This window comes from Aptenodytes forsteri, unplaced genomic scaffold (genome assembly GCF_000699145.1).
Source record: "Aptenodytes forsteri isolate BGI_AS27 unplaced genomic scaffold, ASM69914v1 Scaffold217, whole genome shotgun sequence".
NCBI lineage: Eukaryota > Metazoa > Chordata > Aves > Sphenisciformes > Spheniscidae > Aptenodytes > Aptenodytes forsteri.
Window position 1 is genome coordinate 4,759,312 of NW_008796222.1, and position 27,458 is coordinate 4,786,769.

At 39.7% G+C, this 27,458-nt stretch overlaps 1 protein-coding gene across 1 annotated transcript; it reads right to left on the bottom strand.

Moving 5' to 3' along the window:
- On the bottom strand, positions 1–22,961 carry DSE (dermatan sulfate epimerase). The gene is made up of 5 exons (XM_009289138.2): positions 22,531–22,961; positions 10,721–10,974; positions 6,688–6,927; positions 5,046–5,253; positions 1–3,014 (listed from the first exon to the last, which is right to left on the bottom strand). The coding sequence occupies exons 1-5, from the start codon at positions 22,944–22,946 to the stop codon at positions 1,253–1,255; spliced, it is 2,880 nt and encodes a 959-aa protein (XP_009287413.1). The 5' UTR covers positions 22,947–22,961; the 3' UTR covers positions 1–1,252.
- Positions 22,962–27,458: the final 4,497 nt, after the last annotated feature.

Genomic DNA, 27,458 nt, shown 5'->3' on the forward strand with positions numbered 1-27,458 from the left:
TATTTAGCAAATGTACTGGAAGAATTGTTTTTCTGTAAAGACATACAGATATGCCCCAATTCCATAGAGCTTCCATTCTCTCAAATAGCTACAATTTTTTGAAATCAGTTTAATGAACAGAAGGGGATATATGTGGAGACGTCAAACTTATTTTTGTCATAAACCACATGATTCCATTTACCACTAATCCCCAAATAATTGACCCAGGGCCACCAAGAGCTTGCAGAACCCTTGCTGGTGCTTTATAGAGAACAGGCTGTTCACACAATATTAACTGTCCTCTGTTTCTAGCCATGTGAACAGAAAGAAGACATTAAATACTTCCTTAATACCTCTTTTTCCATACTGGCAATTGCTGAGGTTACCACAGGATCGCTTTGGTTTTTTGTTTGTATTTTTACAATTGCATATGGAAGGGCAATGATCTAGGACATTATTTCCCTACTAAGACGTGCTTCAAACTATAGAAAACTTCTGTGAAACCCTGCCTTGTAAAATTGAGAACAGGCCCTACAGCATTCATCCTTCTCCAGCCTACACTTGACTGAAAGATAAAGGGTTTTTTTCCTGAGAATTGTGTTCCTTTATACTTTGAGTTAGCCCCGTATTTGCCTTCTGCTACTGCCTACTAGGCATTGTGCCTCTCACTTGGCAAGCACTGACATGATTGCCATTTCCCACCGTGCCAGACTGTAAAGCATGGAAGAGATGACATGATGTGAGGGTCTGCAATAATTATACAGGAGTGTCCCATATTGAAGCATTCTTTGGTTTGGCAGAGAGAAATGAAGTCTACTGCTAAGATCTGCCTTGCATACTTGTGTTTGAATGTCCTTTTCTTAAGAGAATGTCCAGAGACACCCATAGCAGCCTGAAATAAAAACTCACTAAATGCAAACCCAATTCTGTATAAAAAAGAAAGCCCTTAGAAACAAATCTATTAAGAGGGCTCTTCTCACCAAAAAATTAATTACAACTTTACATTACTGAACTCTGATGAACAAAGCATAACATTCCCTCAGATGTGAGGCCCAACTCAAAACACAAAGGAGGAGTACTTATTAAGTACTTAGTTTTCTGAGATATTCATTGCTTGCCCTATTCTTCCATCCCTCCTGGTCTGAAACCAATCTTTCCCCAGCTGTTTTTGGAATGTTTCAGAAAAAAGAAGATAAACTTTGGCCCTATTAGGGTTAATGCTTTTGCATAGACGTATATGACCATAAACTGGTCGACTAGTAGAGGTCTTCTGCTAACATTGTGACTGAGAACAGGAAGAATACAGCCACAATAATATACAGCTGTCTACTAAAAGTATTGCATACAGACATCTTTGGCCATGCAGTCTCTTGGCCTTCTGAAAATACGTGAGCTGCATTGCTAACATGACAAAAAAAATAGCAATGTTGAGAATTAGAAAGAGGCGGGTATAAGAAGCTGATATTGATGGGGCACTACTTCGAGCAGTTGTCGCCATCTGTGCCAGCCCTGATCGGCCTTTGATTGACACCCTGGTTTTGTGCTTCACATAAGTGATATCTGCAAAATCCAGAAGATCTTTCATTTCCTCGTCTTCATCTACAGGCAACTCTTTTTGTGCTTGAGTCTGTGCCTTTTGTCGCACTTTTCTTTCATTTACCTCAATTTGTGCAAAAATGTCAGGAACGGCATCAACAAATTTGTAGCCTTTGGCTACCTTTCTGTTTTTCTTTGCTCTGCTGTGCTGCTGCTGCTGCCTCTGTGAGATTGCAAATATCCTGTCAATGGCTTCCTCTGTCTGTCTCTTATCTGAAAACCTCAGCAGGCGCTCAGCAGTCTTCCTAAAGCTAGCTGTGTTGCGTACACGAGACAAGATCTGCTTCTCAAGCTGCTGGAAAACAGGCTTAAAATGCTGCAGGTTCCTCTCCACGATCCCTACGTAGTCCTTCACTTCTGGCACTGCGGAGCTCCTAATGGCAGAGGCTCGGTCAAAGACAATTTTCTGTCGGTCTGCAATAACCTGTGCGAAGGCAGAGCGGGACCCATCCTCAACAGGCCACAGGTACACCGCGTAGGCGTGCTCACTGGTGGTAACGAAAACATCCAGCTGCGGAGAATCTCCACGGGCGGTGAAGCTCTGCACGTCGACGGAGGGCCCAATGAAAAGGTAAATGGCCCTCGTGACGGGATGCCGCAAGAGGGTTGTTACATTCACGTAGTTCGTTCCATTGTATGGGTAGCCCCGGGGATACATCCTTGAGGCGATGGTAGCTTTCTCGCTGTGGCCAGTGTCATCCATCCAGTACATCTTATATATCCCATCACGGTGCCTAATAAAGGCCCCATGGACGTCATCAACAACTGTTTCTTCAAAAGGCACATCCACATTGTGGAAGAAACTGGTCGCTGCCTCCAGGGGGCTGTCATCTTCTAGATGGATTTGGTCCACTAGCAAGAGAAGCTGGGGATGGAGAAGTATGAGGTTTCTTTGCAATTTTCTCAGCTTCAGTTTAGGATTGTATGCACCCACTCCTTCTCCCCTGATAAAAACCACCCCGCTTCTCTCCATGGCAGCAACCACTCGTCCCTGACAGTCACCAGCCAAGTCATGTTTATATTTAAGCCACTTTGAGGAACAGTCTTCTGTAATCTGCCCTTCCCATGGGGAGAAGCAGCTCTTGGACACGGCAGGGGAAAACATCAACACATTATTAAAAAAAGTATATTTTGGCCCATACAGAGCTTCTGTTATGAAGGGTACACCGTTGGGAGCAAAAGTAAAGGAGTTCTGGTCCGGGTGTTCATGGCCAGCATTGAAGTTCCTCCACCCCTTGATCCACTCTTTGTACTTGTTCTTATGAACAATATCATATATTGCACGTCCTCCCAGCTTTCCTGACTTGAAGGAAAGGAAAGGCCTGTTGATTTCAGCCGGCAAAGCACTTCCATAGGTTACCACTCCCCAGTCCTCAAAATAATGCAGCTTAGGAACCCCATAGTCTGGCGGAGGTACGGAGCGCAAACTTGCATCATACCTGCCAAAAAGACGAGGAAAATGGGTTTAAAAATCACTTGACTGATTCCATTATCAGCACCTGTACAAAACTCAAAACCCAATTCAATATTTACATCAAGGAGCATGCTAACAATATAAAGCCCACGCGTATGCTTCCTGAGTGACTTAATCATATAGTGGCAATGATATTTATCATACTAATCCCTATATAAATTTGTTGTGTGCTTTCTACAGAATAATAGCTGAAAACATCTACTCCACATTTAAAGCAAGCAATCCTTTTGCAGTCCAAAAATAAGAGTACCACTAATTTCAAACAAGCCACGTTTTGTCTTATATCACAAAGCTACTGACTGCAATACAAATCTTTAAAAAAAGCACATTAGGACCAGGCTGTAGACACTGTCTATTTTGCACTAGACATCAACATTTGCATCTGTTTACTGACTACTTAACCAAGAGAAGCAGAGTGTCTGTTTCCCCAAACTGATGATTATAGAAGTCTGTAGTCTCCAAACAGAATTAGCAATAAACTAAAAATTAATGAAAAGACATTGTAAAGGATAATGATTTATATCACTTAGTGTATGTTAGTTTCCTTCTCCAACTAGGCTGAAGAAAAATCTGCATGGCTTTCTTGTATAAATTGTAAGATACAAGACATTCAGTTTAAAAAGAGGTCTTAATTCCAGAAAAGGTTACAATGCTTATAATTTTTGTTTCATTTGATCTACAAGAGTTAAAACAAACAAAAAACCAACAACCAGGGAAAACAAAACCTAACCTTCTGGCATTGTTTTTAAGCAACCAAAATAAACAAAACCATCATTAACTGCAGTAATATTTCTGTTAGATGGTTCCTCATCAGATTTATTCTCTACAGCTAACCAGGAGCCTCTGGCAAGCCCTAGACAATCACAGCTCATGTCTTGCATACAGCTTCGGGTAATTCCAGCCAGTGCCAGGAGCCTGCTCTATATCTAGTGGTCCTTGATGGAGATTCCCCTAAAAGCAGACCTCTTTCCTGAGACTCTAATGCAAGTGGACATGCTCATCACAAGAGCAACACTGCAGCACAGGGAAAAGGCAATTGTTGGAATATTCAGATAATTTTTTTCCTTTTTGTTTTTTTCCTCATGTGCTCTTAAAAAATTTCTTTCCCTTTGACATCAAAAAGAATTTTCTAAGTATAAATTCCCAAGATTTCCATGGAGACGCATGAGAAAAGAACGATGCAATGGGGTTGTAGAGGACACTTTCTGTATTTTGCAAATAACAAGATGAAGGGTGCTTGGAGCCTAATAAACATGCGTTCTAAAGTGCATATCATAAATGCAAAACAATATATATTCAATAATATTTTTCTTGTAAGAGAGAGAAATAGAGCTACACTGACTCCTTGAAAATGTACTTGTTCTCTCCACAGACTGAGGGAATTTATATGTATATCTAAAGCCTCTTGGGTTCTTTAATTTCTCACCTTTAGAAGATTGACATACAAGTTAGGAGAGCTGTAAATTACATGGAAAATAACGATCTAATCATCTATCATGATATTTTTTCTAAGCATATCTGGCAAATTAGTGTGCAAAAACAACTAATAGTAGCTTTACTGCTTACATTACTTTAGCTTTTAAAAGAAAGCTTGTATCATTACTTATAGCTTTTAAAGGAAACTATGCTTTAAATATTCACCTAATTAATTATTAAAGAACACAACGGGATTAAAAACCATTAGAATAGACCAAATAAACTGAAGAATACATGCAGGCAAAGTTTCAGTCCTTTTGGAACTGCTTGTATTCTATAAAAGCAATAGACAACGGAAGGAAAACACAAAAGCAGACGCAGGACAAGACCAAGGTGTTCCCTGTAGCAACACATACTGTCCATCTATGCCAAGTGAAGAAGTTCTGAGCTTAATGACTCTCTGGGTCACACATGGCCAGCCTGATCTCTGCTTCTACAATACAAATCTAAAGATAATGGATTATCACTAATAGCAAACAGCTGTCAGGTTCCTTTTGAGCCCACTCATTCCCTTTCATACCAGAGAAATTCAGTGTGGAGGGTGCACCACCTCTGCCCTTTGGATGGTGTCCCCGGACCCTCCACCACTCGGTTCCTTCTGATCTGCTCTGCCAACCAGTTCCCGCTGCCGTTGCGCATGACAAATTTGTCGAGAAACACCAGCTGGCTCTCTGGCCCGTAGAACCAGTTATAGTTGGAATCCGCGATGGCCACAGTTCTCTGAAACCCTTGGGAAAAAGTGAAAAGGAATGTAAGAAAGAACAAATAAACGTACAAAGATGCGTTTGTAGAGCATGACGGTGAAGCCAAGCAGTACAGACAGACACAAACAGAAACAGCCTTTTCAAATGTTTATAGACCTACTTGTAAATGAGCCATAAACAGGTTACACAGGAGCCGTTTCCTTCTGCTGTAGCTAACCTGAATACTCACCTTTCTTCTTTGGCTGTGGGCTACAGACAGTCAAAGTACTACAAAAAATGTAAGAAGCAATGTCCCATCCACTTCCTCTCCTCAGTCAAATCTGGCAAAGGTAACTTTCTCTTTACAGCTTTCACTTTTCCTATGTCAATCCAAACTCTCTAAAGCAAGAAAACAGAGGTTCCCCCAAGGAAAAAAAAAAAAAATCAGCTTCACCCTGAAACAGCTAGCATGAGTTCAGTTTGGTCTTAGGAACCTCTCCCCAGAAGATGCCTGAGGTCTCACATGGAGTCAACGCAATTCCATACATGCCTACGCTGGCATGCCAAAGCTGCGCTCAGCCCCCCTTACATACATGGCTAGATCTGGGGTTCTTATAGCCGATGAAGTTATCACCGTCTTTTCAACCAGGAATTTGAGCAATCTAAGTTCCTAATGAATTGTCCTGCAAATAAGCAACAGAAAACCATTATCAAAAGCTTGCAAGGCTGCCTGAAACTAAATCTCTTTTGAAAGCTAGAAGGGGTCAGCAATATTTGTTAACTGATAACTGGTTTTGGTTTTGTACATCTCCATCTTTCAGTCACGACTAGGACTTCAAATCAGAGATGCTAAAACACACTGTGAGAGACCAGACAGATCCAGCAAAAGAACAGAAACATTAAAAAGTCTGCAAAATTGACCCATTAGTGATGAAACCTATCCTTTGAGTCAATTACAATTTCCATATTAAAAATATTTTAATAAAAATGGTATAAAAATCTATTTCAATGTTTTGTGGAAAACTGGTGATCATATAAAACTTTCCTATACTTTGTTGATACTTTTACCATGACTTCATAATTTTCTATTCCTTTCACCTAGTATTTTAGTGATTTTTGGCAAAGGAAAAAATCAGTAAGAATCTCGGATAATATTATTTTTCAAATGGAAAACCCCAAGAAACAGGTCTGTTTCAAACTCTGAAAACCAGAAATAAAATTCTGAACCGTGGCTTTTTCTCCCAAATGATGTTCCCTGACTGGTTTTAAAAGCCAGAGTTCAATAAACAATGATTTTTAATACACAGTGATAAACAAGGATGTCACTGTTTCGATGGATGATGAAGGTAAAATCCAAGGAAAAGGTTATTTAAAAAAAATCCAAGTACAATGTTATTTAAAAATGGCCCACTTCAAGTATGAAATTTACTGCTGCTTCAAGAATTAGAAGATTAATCTTCATTCACCCCAATGACCTACCTGGCAGGACAGTCCGGTACATAAATGCAAAGTGCTGCTTGAGCCAGGGGTGGCTGAAGTGATTGATATCAAAGTGCCTTTGGACAAGAAACATGTACTGAAACAGCGATCTGGTCGTGTAGCTGCCGTAAGCCACCCCTTCATAGAGGGAGCCATCTGTGACCTCCTGCAGCAGGACTACTGACTTCTCCATGATTGCCAACACTTGCTTGGTCCACAAGTAAGCTTCCTGAAGGTAGCCTGAAAAAAAGAGATGTTGGCAAATCTAATTACAACACCATAGAACACAGATTATGTCATCTGTACTCCCACAGTGTGAACCTTTACAGCGAGAAATCTGCAATCCGGCGCTCTACAATACGAACTAGCACTGCAGCATCCCTGTAGTTCTAGGGTGAAAAATAAAACACTATATTTATACACAGCAAAGCAAGGTCACATGAGCAGGGAAAAATCTATCAAACACCTTTTGCTAATAATGTGGGATTATGCTTTCCATCTTAAAGGGAAAATTTCCTTAATGCATTCAGGACATGCAAAAAGGGAAGAGCCACGCCAAGACTATTGTATTTCAAATTAAAGCTGTATGAAAACAGACTTAGGGTCCCCACTAGAGGGCTCCAATAATGCAAATATTCTAATCAGTCATTTTTCACTGGCATGATCACCAGCGTGGTAAGGAGATCCTCAGAGTTTAAAAATACAAAGAAGTTCACATTTGAACTGCAGTTAATTGACATTTTACTAATACATGTTCTATTTTAAGACATACTCCGTTCTACTTACATTTTCATTTTATTGTACAACCTAAAGGGTTATCCAAATAGAAGTTATTTTGGAAAAGTTTTGCATGGTTAATTCCAAATGCAGATTCCTCAATTCCAGAATAAAATTAATCTTCCAACTAGGTCAAGTTTCAACCTCCACATACAGAAGCCCTAAACAGTTATATTTCTTCTAACGAAAAGACTTTCAGAGATCCTACTATTTTGTTCTGTTCTGCACAAATCAAGAGCTGGGAAGAGGTTGCAAGAAGACCTTCTCAGGGCTTGTCTGCCTTCACCAAGGAACAAGCACAAGCACGAGAGCCTCAGCACTGCATTTATGTACTGCAGAAGGCAGCATGTGGATCCCAGCAGAGGAAGGGCTACGTGCCTTCTCTTATTTTCTTTTGGATTCACTGGCAAGAGAGGTAGGACTAAACAGAAACCAACTGCCTTCCGCTTCTATATGACAACTTAGCGTCTACCCAACTCAAAGTGTCTGGACGCAGATTTAACCAGACTTATTTCCACCGTATAGCAGAGCCCAGCTGGCATACATTACAGCCCAGCACGTGGTGAAGCGGTGCCTGCTGAATGAAATGCACGTACCAGGCTAAGCAAGTATGAGCTACATTCAAACCCGCTACTAAGGCTGTTTCATGTCATTGCCGCAATTACTGTATTTATGCTCAGCAGAATGATGAGCAATTCAGACTTCCCGCTAGTCAATGCTGCCAAATCCTGCTCGGTTAACAGAGAGAAAAAAAATTGCAATGTCTAAGTTAAACAGACAACCTGAATTTAACATGGTATTTTTATCCGCTGGCTGAAGAGATAAATACGATGGGGCAGGCCTGAGCAACAGGGGCAGGTGGTGCTACTCACTTCTACTTTGCTCACAGCTATCTTGACACTACTTCATTACTCTGATGGAGTTGGCAGCACAGCGGTCTGTCCGAATAAAATCCCAAATGCTTCCACCCTTGTTTTCCCTTGTGACATTAACAGCCACAATAGCTAGCTTTTGACTACTGCACTAGCAAGAATGCTGTTTTCCATGGTTCAGCACAGTGCATTTACCATTGTAATGCATGTATGTTCTGTTTACTTAGTTTATATCTATGCTATAACCCTATACTTGTAGTATATTAAAAGAATAATAATACATTAGAATAAAAAGTAAGAGACTCAACACTCTGTCAGGCTACAAAAAAAAGCAGAAGAAATCTCACCTAAAATTAGCAGTATCTATATCAAATTAGGCCTTACTCAAGTTTCTTTTTTGAATATCTGAGTGTTTATTTTAACTGCAAAGACTTCAGTATACGTGTGTGCCTAGAATTCATTTCAATTAGTTTCATTTTTCAGTCCTATGACAATGTTTACATATTTTTAAGCTGGCTATTTAGTCTCTGCATGCTTCAATAGCTGAATAGCGTTTAAAATTATTAGTTGAAATTTAAACCTTTTGGAAGAAAGGTCTACACTGGGATATACCATTTGCAATTGCTATGCATCTGATACAGGGAGAACAGTATGTTTACTCCTTTTCTCCCTCCCTTTTTTTTTTTCTCCTTCAGAAAAAGCCTTTCATCTTGGAATGTGAATTTTTAAGAAAACTTTTTTTTTTAAATTTTAGACCAACAGAAAAACTTCATTTAAATTTCAATTTTTTAAAAATAAAGTTGCTCTCTATTGAAAACAACAGAATTTTAATTTAAAATACAGAGTCTGGATGTTTTGACCTATTTTCATTTGAAATATCAGTACAAATTTTCAAATTGCTCAAGTGTTGCTGAATTTGCTTCCCCCCCTGAAAAACCCCCCACAAACCCCACCAACCTTTGGTGAAAGAAATATTGCCCAACTTTATTTGTGATGTTACCATTGTTTGGCACAAAGCATACTTATGGTCTATACTAACGAAAAGCAGAGTCATCTTGCAAACTGTCAGCTTTTTGTAACAACGGAGGCTCGGGGAAGGATGGAATTATGAGGACTTTAGCAAAACCCTCTGAATAAACATGATCTGAGTCTTCAATTTGTGAAAGGCAAGATAGGAGGAAAGGGAATAACTTCCACACATACTCTTGCTGCTTTTCAGCGTATGCACATCAGTGAATGCACTTGTTTTGACAAACACTTAACAAAAAGATGACCCCCCCAAACACAGTAGGTGCCACGGTTTTTTGTCACGCTTCTTTGGGCATCTGAAAGCTCCAGCGATGTGCAGATGTGCCTTTGCTTGGCAGGGCTGTACCACTTGGCAATGCCATCAGCATCCAGAAACTAGATTTTCCTTGACTTGCAGCAAGTAAGTAGTTCAATCGGGCATCACGTTTTCAAAATACTTCTAGTACATATTAAATAATCACTTGATAAAATAGTGACACATTCTTATAAAAGTAGGAGCTGGCTCCATGACTTCGACCTCTCAGCTGAAGTACCACTGGGGTTTAAAGTCAGGATTTCTTATCTGCTCTATCCCTCTGACTCCATGACTTGCATTCTCGTTTACATTGTGTATCGCTTAGACAGGAGGAGAGGGATAGCCCCCAGGCAACTGGGGGGGTTATTCACCTGGGAACTGGGAAGGACAGGTTTAAGTCCCCAAAGCAAAGGAGATGACACCTGGCACAGACACCTCTAGGATGAAGGTTGTGGGGTGCAAGGGCATAGTTCAGAGGGAGAAAGGTAAAGCCCTGTTCATCTCCATAGGAAAGGATGCTGGAAAGAAAGGTCCTGAGCTGTGGCCTTTGGGTGGATAAAGTTACACCCTTGCATCCCCCCCCAGGGAGACAGGACATAAGTCTTGGATGAAATTCCAGGTTATCCTGTTGTGTAGCTCCCAGCTCAGAGCACAGGGTGTTTCTGACTGCTGACCTTCTCTATGCGATGTGTAAGGAGACCAAGTGTACTGTTCTTTACTGATAATCTACCCTGAAAGACCCTGTCTGTAAATCTGAACTGGACAGACTAGACACAAGGGGATTTTTAATTCTTGCAAACAGTGAGGTAAGAATTTCAGAATCACTTAGATGATAACTGAATTTATATACAGAGGTATATATGCATATATATTATACCTTGTACATCTGCCCACAGACTTTTGTTCTATTCAGTAAATTAATTTTTTCTAAGCAGCAAAAGAACAAACCCAATACTGCTGTACTCTCAGAAGCATTTCTATCAGTTCCTGAACTTTGGTGCATAAATGGCTGATTGAGTTGATACACTTCAGAAAAATGTTCCTATGGTTTAGCACATACCTTGATTCATCAGAACCAGGCTTCCAGCCAGCAGGGCCACACAGTTGGTAGGCTGGTGGTTGTGGAGGTACTGGAAGCCCCATCCACGTCTGTATGATGTTTCGTACATATATCCCGAGGCATTGGCAATTACCTCAAGAAATCTCTCCTGTTGAATCTTGCTAAGATAGCTGTACAAGAAGTCATACGCAGTGGCAAAACCAACTAAGGAGTGAGCAAGAGGGACCTCATCCCACGGGGCATCCTTCACTAGCCTGTCAATAAAGAAAGATGCCAATTAATTGAGTTTCACCTACTTATTTTTCTCCATTACTGTACTGAGGTGTGTATGACTTAATGTCTCTGAAGTTAGGCAATTCAGGTTGAATTTTAACACAGTAGTAAGCTACTTACCAAGTCTCTGAGACCATTTTCTTTCTTTCCTAAGCATGGACAACGTTAACCTTCAAAGCTCATTGATTTTATTAGAAAGATTAAGTTGTTAAATATTAAAACAGTGCTTACAATAGTCTGGGTTTTGCTAGGAGAAACAGATATGCAGAATATTGATTGTACAGAAATGGAATCTATGTATCTGAAACAAGATTCACAATATTTTTGTGAGAAAGTAATATCCCATAGTTTATACTCCTCCACAAATCTGTAACAACCATTTTCTTTTCCAAAGTAGCCAAATGTTGATAAATTCCTGAATGGTGGCTATGGGACTGAAGTTGTCTTTAAAGCGAGTATAATAAAATAACTCACTATGCTGTTTCTTCATTTCCCAAATGCATTCAAGAATAGAAGTAGAGATGATGAAATTTACTTTCATGACTACAGTTCAAATTAACATACTTAATAGCATTAAAAAAACTGTGTTTAACATGAAATAGAGGTAAAATGGTGCCACTACTCAAAATTATTTTCTAGGAACTACCTGCTTGTATCCAATGATTACATTGAACTTACCAAAATAGTAAATCTGTACCAAGAAAATTCATAATGGAGGTGGGGGTAGTGTGGAACAAGTATTTCTCTTAAATCAAGCATATATTGTGTATCAAAGACTTTAGTTTTGCACTACTGACAGTACTTTCAGGCCGCGGTTCTACAGAAAAGGAAATGTGAAGGAATACATAGTGAAAAAAAATCTTTGATAAACTGAACAATCATCAGTTGCTTTCATGGTTGTTCTCTTCTTTCACTTTCTTTGCAATATATTTCTTATTACAGAAATGAATTTTAAATTGTTGAGATGAGAGTGTCCTACTGCAATCAGTGGAAACTGTGTTGTGCTCCTGAAGACGTGCACCTTCCAGCCTCAGCTATTCTATGACTCTATAAATATGATTTCATCTTAATTTGTGTAAGCAGTAGTGTGAACAAACAGATGAGAAAAAATACCAAAAGAGCAAGATTTAAAAAAAATCCTCATTCTGCTATAGGAGCATTTATTTGCATTCAAAATGCATGAATGAACCACATATAGAAATTATGACCATCAGCCTAGGGCACTGCAACTATGGTAAAACACTACATGTGCAAGTGAGAAAAATGACCTTTAATTTTGTATATCCAACATCATTGGAAGCACTCAAACAAACTTGGCATATTCATACCTGTATGCAAAGAAAGCCTCTGTAGGCTTTTTGATTAGCTGAATTTCCAACAGTTTTAAGTGTTCACCTTCTCTCAGCTTCAATCCCATCTTCTGCTGAGTGAAGTTATACATTCATTTTTCCTTTTTTTAAATGAAATCTTTATCTCACAGATTTTAAATTAAATACATGAATGCATTCAGCATTGAGCAGCAGGTTTTGACCTGTTTTTTTGAACCAGGGTTTTTATTGGGCTAGATTATTTCGTTTGCACGATTTTGTTTCTTGGTTAACAGACAGGCATTGACAGAAAACGGTTGTGAACAATATTAAGACAGGCAGCTATAAGTGTGGTACCAAATAACTGTCAAAGCATCAGGAAAAAAGTTCTAGTAATTTACTACTCATCTTTTCCACATTCACATGCTATTCTCTGCGGTCGATGTCGGGAACATTTCTCTCTTGTTTTTTTCCTGGTTCAAACTTTAAACTTATCAGTGAAGACTTCCAGCCAGGTATAGTAGAATTTCTTAATTACGTTTTCACTTAATTGTTGTGCAAAAAATTACAGACCTGTAAGGCAAAACATTTACGTGCTTTTCCCAGATGCTCACTCTTTCCTTATTTCCAGATAAACTGGAAGAAAAAGTAGCTGAACTGGGCAAGCAACTCTTCTGACTCTTCAGATTTATTTATACTGTGTCACTGAGGCACAAAAATTGAAAATCTCAGTTAACTGGTTATTTGTCAATCTCAATTAATTCTCCGCATCTCTATTTCTGCTTTTTCATCTTTCCTTATCATTGAAAAAGCTCTTAAAATGCTTAGTCCTATATGTAAAAGTAAAGTTGCATTCTATGCCGGTTATATGCAACACCCTGGCACCGTGACTGCTGTCAGAAATCCTTTGGCACAGGAACATACCTTTGACCAGCTATATCATGAATCCTAATTTCCAAAGTATTTTTAGTTTTGCTTTTCACTAAACCTTTGCACATTCAGAAATCAGAGTTCAAATGGGTACAGGAAATATCACTTTAAAGGCCTCTGCCTGGAACAATTACAAAGTGATTGAGGCTAAGCTATACATTAGGGGGGAAGAAAAGAACAGTGAAAGAATTTGAGTTAATTTAAAACATTTAATTCAAAGTTCAGTATCCTTACAACAACGCACAAATTGCTAATTAGAATGTGCTTAAAGCTATTTAATGATCTTTACCTGACTTCATCTTAAATGGGATTTGACAGTGGAACTGATTTATTGTAACTTTCATTGCTAAGATGTATGCTAACTTTATGTTTGGTTTCAAATGCAATACTGCATCAAATTCTATAGTATAAGAGCATACATTAGTCTCTGTAGCACCATGTCTGATAAAATAGAAAGCACTCTTCTACATGGGAAGTGCTAAATCGATTGGTTATGACTGTATTTATGTTGTTGACTTCTTCAGAAAAAAAAAAAAAACAACCTTCAGTGTAAAAAACCTTATGCTAGGCATCCCAAGCCTACATACTGGCATAGTTATCCACCTCAGATTAGATGAAGTAATTTTGTCACGACTTCCCTCAAATTGCAATTCTGTATAGTAAGTCTTGTATAGAATTTAAGAGGAGATGCACACAAGTAATAGAGAAAATTAAAGATAACGATTTAAAGACCCTCATTTCTAAACATACAAACCCACAGTCAACGTGTTCTTAAAATGAAGCTCTCTTGAAGTAATAACTCTTCAGCTGATATAAATCAGTGCACCTCCATTAATTGAATTTCAATGGAACCAAGCAATGTACACCAAACAATGTGGATCATGATTCACAAGAAGAATGGTCAAGTAGCAAGCATTAAATGCTTTTTGTATCTAAATTACGCTCTCATTTTTCAAATGGATCTCCAGTGTCAGATTTGGTAAACAGCCTGGCTGATAAACCGTGGGAATACACGGTACCATAGGCCTGCACTGAACATATTATGTGAAAAAAGAGTTTTCAGGGCTACCTATTAACTACCCTGCTCTGAAATATTAAAGAGAAGTTGTGTGTAAATACACACATCCAAATAAAGATAGGTAAAAACATGCCAACGCTTTGCACTGGAAAACAGCTATTTTCTAAGCCTCTCAGGAGTAAAACTTAACATCAGACAGTATGAACCTCGGCTTAGCAATTAACTGTGTCTGAAGACAGCAAGTAACCTTTACCTCAATGCTGCATTAGCCTTTTCGGTCTCTTAAAGGTATCAGATGTTACAAAAAAAGAATCCAAAGTAACTAAAAATATCTATAATGGATTCTTTAATATAGAGCAACTACTTAGTTGCAAACATAAGCACTTTTAGCAAAGGCAACTGTTCCAAAAATTCTTAAAACATATTTTAAAATAACAGCTAAGCCATAAATGCATCCGTACATAGAAAGTACCAAAAAAATTATTATTTTTTTTACACTTATATACCTATACCTGTATTTGGAAGAGGTGCCTATCTAGCAACTTGAGAAGGTTTATAAAAGAGCAAAAAGTGCTGAATGGGTTTGCTGCCTAATGATCAAACTCCATAAACATCCACAGCCATATGCATCATTCTGCACAAAGAACTGCTGTCTGGACAAATTCTGTGAGTGGCACAGGACAAATACATGCCTGGGGTGTTCTTTTAAGTTCTCTTCATCTGTGTCATAGAAAATATTTTTGTTACTTCATTTTAAACATTTAGGGTTTGATATAAATCCTCCATGAAGAAACTGGAGAAATAAAGATATCATGGATAAGGTTGGTATTATGGATAATTAGTATGGTTTTCCTACACGTGTTGAGAATTTTAGCATGATGCAACGTGGTTATCTGTTTTAGATTTGCCACCTTCTACAATGAACAATGAATCTGAAGGGGGGGTTAAGACCCAGTTCTTCAGTCATCAATTTATGATGTCAAGAGCCATCATGCATGCACTGCAGTGTCCAAGGCTAAGAGTGTACATACCACCTTCACTAAATGCGATTCCGTGCTCTAAATAACTATACTAATTGTATAAACTTTTGGATGGGAAGTAAAAATCATTATCAACAACAACAACAGAAACAACAAGAAAAATTGTGGTAAGATTACCACAACCTCTCCATTTCTTGACAACATTCCTAATGCTACCAATGTCTCTTCTCTCAGTAGAAATGGTTTTCTGTATTTTTCCCTCATTTCTCTCTACTAATAACTACTCCTTACTGAAACCAGAAGCATTAGCATTTCTCTAAGGAATATAAGCCAAGAGGGAAAAACCACTGTCTGCCCACTTCAAGGCAGGATTTAAATCAAACTTTCCTCCTTGAGTGAGTTCCCTGATCATGGCCGGTGGGATGTTTAGAATCGCCTTTCCTTCACTTTGTATCCAGTTCTTAAAAACAAGTTGAAGTAAATAGGAAAGTAACACTAACTTGAGAAATAGAATACCCTTCCAGACAGCGTGAGGTCTGATTTCTAGCCTCTATGTCAGTAAGTAATATGGCATCACTGCGTGCAAAATGAAGCATTAAGCACATCCTGACACATATATTACACAAGTAATCCACATCCTGAAGTTTAATGCTCCAAACTTTCCCATGACAAATTACTTACTGCAGAATAACTCTTGGAGGTTGAGGGCAGATTAAGCTAATGACTGAAGGAAGCATGCCAGTGCTCCCTCCTCAGTACTGAACCTCTCACTCTCACTAGGTGGATGCAAAGGAACTGAGTCAGGGCTCTTTTCTAAAGGCTTACAGGTGAAAATTAGTTTAAGGACAGCCCTCTAGTGCATTTCAACGCAATCGATCTTAGACATGGTAGCTAGCTAACAGCATGGTTGAGTTTAATGCACATTAAATGTCAAGCATGGATGTAAATGTGGCATGTAATGGGGCCAGCTGACCTCTTGATCCTGAAATTGATTGCGTAATTGTATAGTCTTCCCAAGGCCAATGCCAATGCCCATATGCTGGCACTCCACAGACCCTTCCTATTGTTCTGACCCACTTCTGGGGGATGGAGATACAGCTTTAAATCTCCCATCAGGCAAAGGAGAGAAATATTCTTCCGTGGCAAGAGGGAGTATACATGCCAAGAGGGAGTATACCTACCAAGGGGAATGAGACCACCAACATTTATTTTATAAACTAGGCTCAATTTTCAGTATTTTTCTTACAAAGCCTCCAAAATATTTTCTTGTGCTCAAATGGAATATTTTCTTCACTAATGGAACAATATCCTCCAATTTTTGTTTTGGAAAGAAAAAAGGAAAATCCTTGAAAAAATCTGTTTCATCCAAAACAACCTCTTAGCTTTCACCCTTTACACATTTCTCTGGTTGGCTGCCAAAACAAAAACCCCATGAACTGCACAACCTAAGTGCTCGGTCATTCGCAACAACAAAAATGTTCAGAATAAAAAACGTCCTTGAAAAATTGATGATTTATATTTCCGGCGTCTAAGGTAAAACATGACAAGTTTGCCCCTATCTCTTTGCCAGTCGTGTTTCAGCAGCAGCCACTCTGACATGCTCGTGTTCATTGCAGCTCAGTTCACAGGAAGGCAGGCAAAGGAGTCGTTAAATGTAAAGGGCTACATTCATATCAATATGGAAAAAAAGGCAACATACAGACAACGTTTTTCAGAAGCTTTAAGAGCTTACTATAAAAGTAGGGTTGTACTGCTTAGGTGTTGAGGAGGCAACTAAAACTTTACTCCTTTGGAAACCTTCATATACTTTCTTTCCTCTTTCTCTCTGTTTCCCCATAGGTCTATAATCATCGTTCTGCCGCGCTACAGCTTCTTTCAGATCCTCTTCTCTCGTTTTTGGCTTTGATCACAAGAGAGTCCTTTTCACGCTGGGCTTGCTCTTAGTATCAGTCATGATCCTTCTGTGTTGACACATTAATAAACAAGAACTGAGTCTGTTTTAGTAGTTCTCAGTGCCATATTAAGCAGACACAGAAATTTAGTTATGTTACTATTTCAACAGATTACCTCTAGCTCTTGTTGTAGCAAATTTTTATACCAGGCACGCCACAAAGTGAGCTCCCTGTAGCTACCACAGAACCTCAGCGCTAATTTATCTCCTAGAGATCCTGTCAATTAAAAAAGAAGGTATAAAAGAAACTCTTCAAAATCCAGCTAGCCATTTAATTTCACAGTCATGCACAATTTCTCTTTTTAAATGCTACATATGAAAAAGATAAAAACAGCATGAGGGTTTGATGTTTCACTTACTAATATAATATATATTCCAGATACCAAATTCATCCTCCTACCCTTCCTCTTCTTTTTCTTCCTCCCTGTAGGAGACTATCTCAGCATCCCCCAAGCTTCTTTTATGCTAACTTCTATGCTGCAGTCTTATAAAACCCTCCTAAGTTTTCTTTGAATGTGACTGCTGGTTGATTATTGGGCGTCAAACAGATGTTCTAAATTTGTGGTGTCAGCACAGAGACTCGCTTTATTTCAACTCGGCACATGTGAATTTATTTTAGTTATACATTTATCTACACATTTAATTATTTATATTCATATATTTTTACTTTGTAATCCATATTGTTCAACACCAAGCGCTATCTGGATACTAACAGCAACGGTCCTATAGCATGTTCCAATACTTTTAATAAACAGGGACTAACAGAAGGCTATAGGATTGCTGGTTAATAAGAAATAGCAGAAAGGTCACAGATTTGTTATGCCGAAGACTCCGGTTAGCTGCTCCTTACTCACTGCTATTTCCTTGGAATGTTTGCACGTGCTCGACAGTAATTATCTCCCCTATGAAACCCACAGAGCCAGGCTTACTGTCAAATCCCACACCTTACTGCACATTGGTAACATACTTGTCTTTAAAAACGGTGCGGCAACTATGTGCAAAAAAAAAAAAAAATACAGAAATCTCTTGTCTGGCAATTGCAAATGGGGACGTCTCTCCTGCTGTAAGAAGGGTGCAGAATTTGTGAACTTCTAAGGCATTTGTTTATAAGGCGGGCTTCGTAAAGAAGAGAGTTTTTCACTGCTTTGTCCAAAACACAGAATGTGACTGGACTCTTATTTCTGCACGATGTGTGACTCCGATTACATCACTCCGCTCAGTGCGGGAACGGGCCGAGGCGGCATATGGAAAGCATCACGAGTACAGATCCCCTTGGCCAAAAACGCACTTCTGGTGGGGAGTGCTCTAGGGGCCAGTCAGAGATAAAATGCCAGAAAACGCATCTATATCCTCTGTTCTCTGTAAAATAAGATAATACGGCTTAAATATAAGGACAAACTTTCCCTAAGATTTTAGACAGCATCTAGATATCAAATCCCAGGAAAACCAAGCGAGTTATTTAACACTAGCTTTTAACTTTACAAGCAAAACCATTAAAGTTCATCTATTTTTATTGAAATATTAATGCACTACATTTCCCTGCTCTTGCTAGCCTCCAAAACGCTGTCTGTTCCCATATTATTTTCTGTGATTGTTATAGTTAGCTATTAGCCATTGCCCCTTTGTTTATTTTAAAATGTAAACCTACTCCAGGATGTAGCAATTATGGATGCTCTGTTATGAGCAGCATGCCTATCAACATCGGTTGTTATGACAAACGGCTCAAGCTTTGTTAGCCTACTTGAATGGGAACTCAATTAAGGGTGTACTTTATTATGTGATATAAAATGACTATTGTAATAGATGAGAAAAGACAAAAGTGCTTAATTATGTGCCCCTTCCATGCATGTACCAATTATCAGTAGACTTTCTCATAATTGTATCCTGAGATATTGAACCATATTTGGACTATTGAGGATTCTCGCTAATGTAAAGATGAAATTTAAAATGTCAGTCTCCTTAATCTCCTGGCATTCTGGGACAAATAACCAGTGACATTTTAAACTATATTTATTTTATCCAACTACTGCACACACTACCAAAATACACTTTTGTTTTCTGGTAAGGCTTAAATTTTATTTAATATTGCTACAAAAATTAAAGGAAACTCATCCACCTAGATTTTTTTTTTAAATTCTAGAGCTATTTTAGAGTCAATGCCATATCAGTAGAAGTCAAAAGAAATCCAGTTTATACTGTTGAAAGAATCAAGCTGCCAACAAGGAATCTATATGACCACCAGATTTAACTTTCCAGCACATGTTGATGAATCTGTCAGTGATAATAAGACGTTTTTCAGGCAATTTACATGGCAGTCTAGCCACCTACGTTACAGAGGAAGTCTAGGGAGACAAAAGTTCCTCCGATGTACTTATCTTACTGATACCTCTCTGGACAAGCCCTCTTTACTGATGACATAAGAAGTTTTGGCAGATGAGTCTCCTAACATTCAATTCAAGGCTCCAAACTTGGGCAACATCAAAACCGCTCCTTCTTTCCACCCTCATGATCAGAACACGTGTGCCCTCAAATCATTTAAGAAGGATAGCATTCGTAATATATCACCCAGAATGATAATTTCCCCAAAGTCCGAGGGAAACGAAACAGACCTAAATAGACTAGTCAACATTTTTTTTTTTTAAATTCCATTACTGTGACATTGCCAGAACAGTTCACGTACAGTCTCACGCACTGCTTTAGATGCCATAACATCTAAATGCCTGCTAGGAGCGCTCAGGCCACAACTCTCCTATTTGCCATGTTTGTTCTCCTAGTCTTATCCTAAGTGGAGAAGTGTGTGCAGTAATGTTTTCTGGTACTTTTTAATTGAGTTTCTTAGGAAAAACAGATTTACGTAACCTGTCTGTCCACCCCAGCTTCTGAACCTGCCAACCTACTTGAGCAAAGCCAGACAGAGCATTACATGCCTCAGAGATGTTACATTCCTACAGTTTCCTGAAAACCACTGTTGGACAAGGCAGAGGGGTCTATATTACTGCCATCGCTGATGGAGCTATAGTGTGAACTCATGTTGACAGCATTCAGACGTAAGTTCTCAGAGGAAAAACAAAAATGGAAACCAGATCGATATTTCTGTCACAGCATTTGAAAAGCTGGCCGGTTGGAGGTTATACAAAGGGCAGCTCACCCCAGCCCTATCGCCTGTGTTTCTGATTTCCTCCTTCTGTACTTCCCCTACTAAGCACATTGCACCCACTTCTGCAAAGCAGAGAACCTTGATTAAACCTTGATCAAACCTTGATCGTTTGCTGAATGACATGTCTACATCAGAAGGGAAAGATGGGAAAAGCATGGCTTCTCTTTCACCGAGGTAATGCAAGATACTTGCTTGAGAAAAACAGTAGTTTGGGGGAGGTAAATATCATCAAAGCCAAGTGGGAATAGGATATCTGCTCAGTTCTGATTGATATCTGGTCAGCTGGGACAAAACAGAGCATTATGGCAAGGGACAGAGGAACCACAATTAATCCAGGGCAGGAATCACAGGACACAAGGAACTGAAATGAGGTTATTGAGACTGAGTGAGGCGCAGGAAACAGAGAAAGACAGACACCAATGTTTCACTACTCAAAATATTACTTGCTCCTCTTTCTTATTCCATTAAAACAGATGGCCATGTAACTATGTGTTTACACTACCCAAAGCAAGTTAAGAAAGAGTGCGAACAATGAAACTAGGGAGGAAGGTGTTGACTTTGGAGCAGTCCATAGGTCCTGTTGGAGGTGGTTACACGTCCTTGGATTCACGTCTGTGCAGCTCTATCCCTCTGCTAGCGTGCCAGGAGAAACACAGACTGCCTCTGGAGGTAAGTAAGACTGAAGCTTTGTATTGCTATGCTTCAGTGGAAGATTTTGGAAATTACCACCATCCTGTTGTGCCAATACTTTTCTTCCCAACTCCCATGTGTCCTCTCTTCTGTGACATGCAAGCAACTTAATCCCAGTGTGTCCCTTCTCTCTCCCACCACTTCTTTTGTTCTAGTTCCTGTATTTCTGTGGCATTCACCACTTTAATACTTAGTATAGGGGAACCCCAACACTGTAACGCCTTTTAAATCATGCCCATCAGGAGGATATGGATCCCAAGTTACGCTAGCTCAAATCCAACACAATTCCAATGACAGTCCATAGATGGATGCCGTTTATAGGACACTACTAGTTGGTCTTAACCCAAAGAAGGTAAGGAATAGTAGTTTGAGCAATGAATACTGCTTGAACAGCTAATGCTTCTTCCTGTGCTGACTTGAAACCTGACTCACACTTCTGCTGAGCTTCTGCCACCACGGAGCTGTAGGACAGCAGCTGTGACAGAGGGGAGCGGTGCCCCATCGCAGCTCCAGCTCGCTGCCCTGGGCAGAAGCCACTGTCCTGGCAAAGCCCACGTTTCCATACTCTGACTTCCTCACAGTGGCAGCAACCCTGGGCCACGGTCTGCAAGGAGCACCGGGTGGCAACTGCTGCAGGGGGGTAGGGGAAATGTGTCTGCCTGAGAAAAAAAGGGAGATAAATTGCTGGTGGGTATGAAAAAGAAAGATGAGGAGAAGGAGAGAGACCATGGGGTGTCAATTGCTAGACTCACTCGTAGAGTGAGAACATTAACTTCTGTCCCCATAGAAAGACTGTGGCACAGTGAGGACAGAGTAACTTATGGAGGACAACTCACATCCAGGTGAAGTTAATCCAGGAGGTGGTCATCAAAATGCCAGTTATTCAGGCGGTTCCAGTAATCAGATGGACAGCTATCTTTATCATGTCCTAGCATGTCTTAAGGAGAGGCCCAAGAACCATACAGCCAAGTGGAGCTGCAAGTCTGAACTGAAGCTCAGACAGATGTTAGAGCAGACTGCAGAAACTCAGGAGTGTCATTTTTACCTACACCTAATTATACCTTTTTCATAGGTCTCCCTTTCCTGAATTCTTCCTAAGGAAGAAATACCCAAAAGATATGTACGAGTCTGGAAAAAAAGAGATTAAAAAAATAACACTTTTAGCACTTCTTGCCACAAATCAGATGTGAAACCCTGCCTTCTGATTGGGAGTGGTATGGGATATTTTTTTTTTTTTACTTTACAGCAATTAGGATGGTACACAAAGAGTGACGCTCCTTTTTTCAGCATTAATTTGCATCAGGGTAAGTCCAGTGAAGGTGAAAAGCTGTGTGTCACTGCTGGTCCAGATGAGGGTAAATGCATTCAGCAAGTTAGTCACTGTTAAAGTGAATGTTAGAACAACTGAAATAATTTAAGCAATTCACTCATCCACTCACTCCTCCAACTGCAAGCAGTTTATACAGCAAGAACAACTTAAAAAAAAAAAAAGACAAAAATCTACCAACTAGGCTGAGCCGCCATCCTCTCCATGTAATCCTTGGCCATGTTGATGGCCTCGATGTTTTCGGGGTAGAGCACACAGAACATCGCCAGGGCCCCGAGGTTGTTGCCATAAATTTCATTCCACCGAGCGCTGAACTCCTTCGGGTCCCAGGAAGGAAGGTACTCCAGGGGATTCGACAGCATCGTTTGCACTGCCTCAATCAGACGAGCCGCAATGTGCTGGTGCGTGGTGGCGGCCTGGAGACGCAGAGCCTCCACGTCCCCTTTGGAGAAGTAGAGCATGGGGTAGCTGTCATAGTTGGCATTGACAAAAGGAACCATCGCGTCCGGGTCCTCCCTGGCGCCGTAGGCAAAGGCAAAGCAAACCGCGTGTATGAAAAACACACTTGGGGCTCCCCGTGTGTGAGTCCTCATTGTGGCATCAGATCTCCAAGTCTCAATGGCAGCCAAACCATCTTTGAAATATCCTATGGCAGATGGACGTGAAAGAGAGAGTTAGAAAATGAATCTGTGAGACACTATAATTCAGGATGCTCTCTAGGAAATATGATTCCATCTAGACTTGAAGAACCCCACGTGTTGTCCAGGTGGCTTTCAAATAATTTCTATATGAATACTCCAGACAAAATACCTGCTGAGCAATTCATCTTAAAGAAAAACCTGTACACTTTGAAGAAAGCCCCTCCCTCCCTCCCACATCTTTCCCTCTAGTAGCTGATAGGAGGCGAAGGAACGCACTGACAGCTCTTGTACTCGAGATTTCAAATAATTGCAACGGTGCCTAATATGAAGCAGTGCTGACTGTATTGGCAAGCGGAGAAGGGCGGGAGGGGAGGAGGAAGGGGGAGAGCCAGGGAGCTTGTGCTGGCGGCAGCCAAGCCTGCGTGCTGCCTTGGTAGCAGCTGGAGAGGGGAGGATGAGGAATGCTGGAGGTTTGTGCCGGGGTCATTTTATACTGCTCTTGAGGCCTCTGGTTCTGACACGTCCTCGTTTTCAAAAAAAAAAAAAAAAAAAAAAAAAACAAAAAAAAAAAAGGGAGAACAAGTCAGAAAGAAAAAGGAGAAAGAGAAAGCAGCAGAGCCTTAGAAAAACAGCTGAAATACCTTGCTTTCAGGGCATTTAGGGTTTTTGATTTTTTTTTTTTTTCCTAAGGGGCTCTCCATTTTGCATGTGGAGATTTACTGCCAGCTACCAAGAAGGCTAAATGTTGAATTAAAGCGCATATTTTCCTACGTACATGACTTCTCAAAATGTGCTCAAATGGCAAGTCTATGCAGAGGTTAAATGCAAGTATTTAAACATAGTAAGTTACTTCATAAAATTTACCAACTATCTAGCGTGAAGTCTCAGATAAAACACGGCCAGGATCCCCCTGAGGAAAGCCAGCAAATTCCTAGAATTCTTCCAAGGGGAAAGGTTACAGAAAGCAGACCCAAGAGAGACAGTTTTATGTAAATAATGAACAGTAGTTTTCAATTATTAAAAGGAGAAATAGACAGAAGGAAAGAAAACCTAAAAACAAATACAAAATGTTTTTTTCCATGGAAAACCTGTTTCATAGGATTCAGTCATAAAACTCGTAAGAAGCCGAAGTACAAAGCAACCTTTTATTTCCCCCCACAGCTCCCTACCTATAGATGCCAAAATTTTCTAACAGAAACTTAGGCTGCTAAAACCTTATTTAGAGACCCATATCCTGATTCAACAATGTCATTAATATGTGCATAGACAATGAGACAAACTTGATAGACTGGGTCCCTCCATGACTACTGGGGACACAGTACCCAAGCACCTCTAAGGTGCTTGTGATCAGCTCCTAAAATTAAGTTGGGAGCAAGCATCTTTGGCCAAGAAGCACATCTTTTCTTGTGCATTCCTGCCTAAGGCAAAAATAATTGCACCCTGTAACCCTGCCTATTTTTATATTACAGTGTGTAGCATAATTACTTTAACAGAGCGTAATGGCAGATGACATTTTCATAGTATTTTAATGCATTTTGCAAGTAGGTTTTGCCCTTTTTTGGCTGTAAACCAGTCATTACAGGACACCTTACGCAGATCACAGGGTGCTTTATTTGGTAATACTTTTACTATATCTACATAGTCTCTCACCACATGTACACATACAAACATGCACCCTAGTTTATCCAAACATACTCAAGTCTACTTGTATTCTCATCTATAAATAAGGAAACCATACAACAGTATATTTTGAAAGGAAGGAGGTAAAAACCATTCAAACCAGGACATTATGTTTGAAACACGATGTCATTTTTTTAACTGTTGAAAAGAACTGCTTTTTCATAATAAAAAAAAACCAACATATTTTTTTAAAGCCTCTATGATCCTTCAGAACTGGGAGCAAAGGAAAGTACCTAAAAAAAAAATCTGAAAAAAAGCAAAAAATGTCCGTAACTTTTTCTGTGATGATCATACATTGAAAGAAGTTTCCTGGCTTACACAATCAGAAAAAAATCCCAGGTGGCAGTAAGGACTTCATGCATTCTTTTCTTTTGTTTGATTTCTGTAAGTACTTCTGCACTTCAATGAGAATTAAGCACATACATAAATTTAGGGATGGTTTTAAGAGTTCCCTAAATTAGGGTTTTTCTGACCAGAGATTAAGGAATATACAGTAAGGTTTCCCAGAACTCCTTCTTTGTAAATCTGGACACACATTTCCCAGCATTTCACCATCATCAAACACCTCCAGTGTTGTCTAAAATTCATAGTCCGTATTTTAAGAATTCAATAACCGCCCTCATTCACCATCATAAACACCTCCAGTGTTGTCTAAAATTCATAGTCCGTATTTTAAGAATTCAACCGCCCTCATTTTCTCTCATGCATGTGTGCTGCTAATAGAGAAGGTAAGCCCTTTTTTTACCTTGTATGTGAGAAGCAACCACCGTACCACATTGTTTAGACTAACAACAGCGTAACGGGAAAACTGACCTATAGTATATTCATAGGCAGCATATTCAGAGTCAAGGTCTGGAAGAAAGTCAACAGGCAGTGACAAAAGCAGGACTACAAATTCATTCTTATTAATTCTTGGTTAAATCACACTGATGCCCTTCCTATTCTGTAAGTACTTCTGCACTTCAATGAGAATTAAGCACATACATAAATTTAGGGATGGTTTTAAGAGTTCCCTAAATTAGGGTTTTTCTGACCAGAGATTAAGGAATATACAGTAAGGTTTCCCAGAACTCCTTCTTTGTAAATCTGGACACACATTTCCCAGCATTTCACCATCATCAAACACCTCCAGTGTTGTCTAAAATTCATAGTCCGTATTTTAAGAATTCAATAACCGCCCTCATTTTCTCTCATGCATGTGTGCATTTAATAGAGAAGGTAAGCCCTTTTTTTACCTTGTACGTGAGAAGCAACCACCGTACCACATTGTTTAGACTAACAACAGCGTAACGGGAAAACTGACCTATAGTATATTCATAGGCAGCATATTCAGAGTCAAGGTCTGGAAGAAAGTCAACAGGCAGTGACAAAAGCAGGACTACAAATTCATTCTTATTAATTCTTGGTTAAATCACACTGATGCCCTTCCTATGATATGAAGACAATAACCCATGGCAGCCACGATTCGGTAAGGCCAGTGACCCCTGTCCCATAACTTTGCAGGGCTCAGCCTGGTGTGACTGGTGGATGGGAGGAGGCAGCTAGAAAGGAGTCCACCTTCCTTTCCCTGCAAACCTCTGTGGAGGTACCAGCCACAATCACGTGGAGAGAATCATCCACGCAAGGCCCCAGGATGGCTTGACTACAGCTTAAACTGTGCTACAGAGAGCAAGGAGAGACAGATGTTCCACGTTTTCTCACTGTGATGTCCTTAAAAGCAGGACCAGCAAAAGTAATAATGAAAACAATCACACAGCTCCAACTAGAATAAACATGTGGATTTGCAGTAAAAACTATCACCCAAGTCACGAGGAAATACAAACTGGATGGTTCTGGATACAGCCGTGACAAACCATGCCCGCAGGGATTTCAAAAGGCAGAACTGCCTTCAGCCATGCACACTGTCAAGCACTTCGCTGACTAGGACCAGACCTGACCACACACTTCATTGCCTTACTGACTCATCCAGGTAGCTCCGTAGGGCTAATGGGCATGATCACCATTTCTCAGTTCAGTAGCTGTTTAGAAACTACACTGATTGATAAGGAATATATAAGACCACTTCAAAAATTATCAGGTGGTTGCAAACGAACCAAAGCACCTTCAGCAGAAGAATGTGACCAAAACCAGTAACATTTAGGGACTATTTAGAATTCATTACAATGGTATAAATGTACCGGGGCAGGGGGGAGGGGAACCACCAAGCCAAAAACACTGAAGCAGAATGCATATTCAACTGTGTTGAACTGTATAATTTGAGGTTTCCTTAGTTAACTTACTTGCATACTGAAAGCTAAAGAAACACATAGCACTGCTCAAAGACACACATACGAACCTTGATTATCTGCATAGCTTAGGTGAAGCCAGACATGTAAAGATAACTGGCCACATAAGCTCCAATTTACCAGTTGCGAGTGAACCTGCTACAAATTTGTTTGATACACAGGGCTTAAAAGAGTAGGACCTTCTGATCGCTTAAATTGCAGTCACAATACCATTTTTTAAAGTTAAAAGAATTCCTTACTCTCATATTACACTACATCATTACCAGCCACATCTTCCAAGAAAAACTTCACCAAGCAACTCAACCTTTTCTGAAAATAAGAGGGTTTTATTCAGTTTGGAAACCATGACCTGATAAAGTATTAAAAATTAAAAGGAGAGTGAAGGATGCTTGCCCCTGGAAGAAAATGCTAATATACAATGTGCTTTGAAAAGGTTGTCACTTAGTCCTAGACTGAACGAGCATTTGCCATGATTTTCATTTCCATTGCCAGCAGAAAC

What these genes read in the sequence shown, in the direction of transcription:
- DSE (XM_009289138.2), bottom strand. Translation starts at nt 22,946, where the DNA reads ATGAGGACTCACACACGGGGAGCCCCAAGTGTGTTTTTCATACACGCG. An exon ending in ATGGCGGCTCAGCCTAGTTG is followed by an intron (nt 10,975 to 22,530) that starts GTAGATTTTTGT and finishes CTTTATTGACAG; the next exon opens with GCTAGTGAAGGATGCCCCGT. An exon ending in CTCCACACTGAATTTCTCTG is followed by an intron (nt 3,015 to 5,045) that starts GTATGAAAGGGA and finishes TCTTTTTGGCAG; the next exon opens with GTATGATGCAAGTTTGCGCT.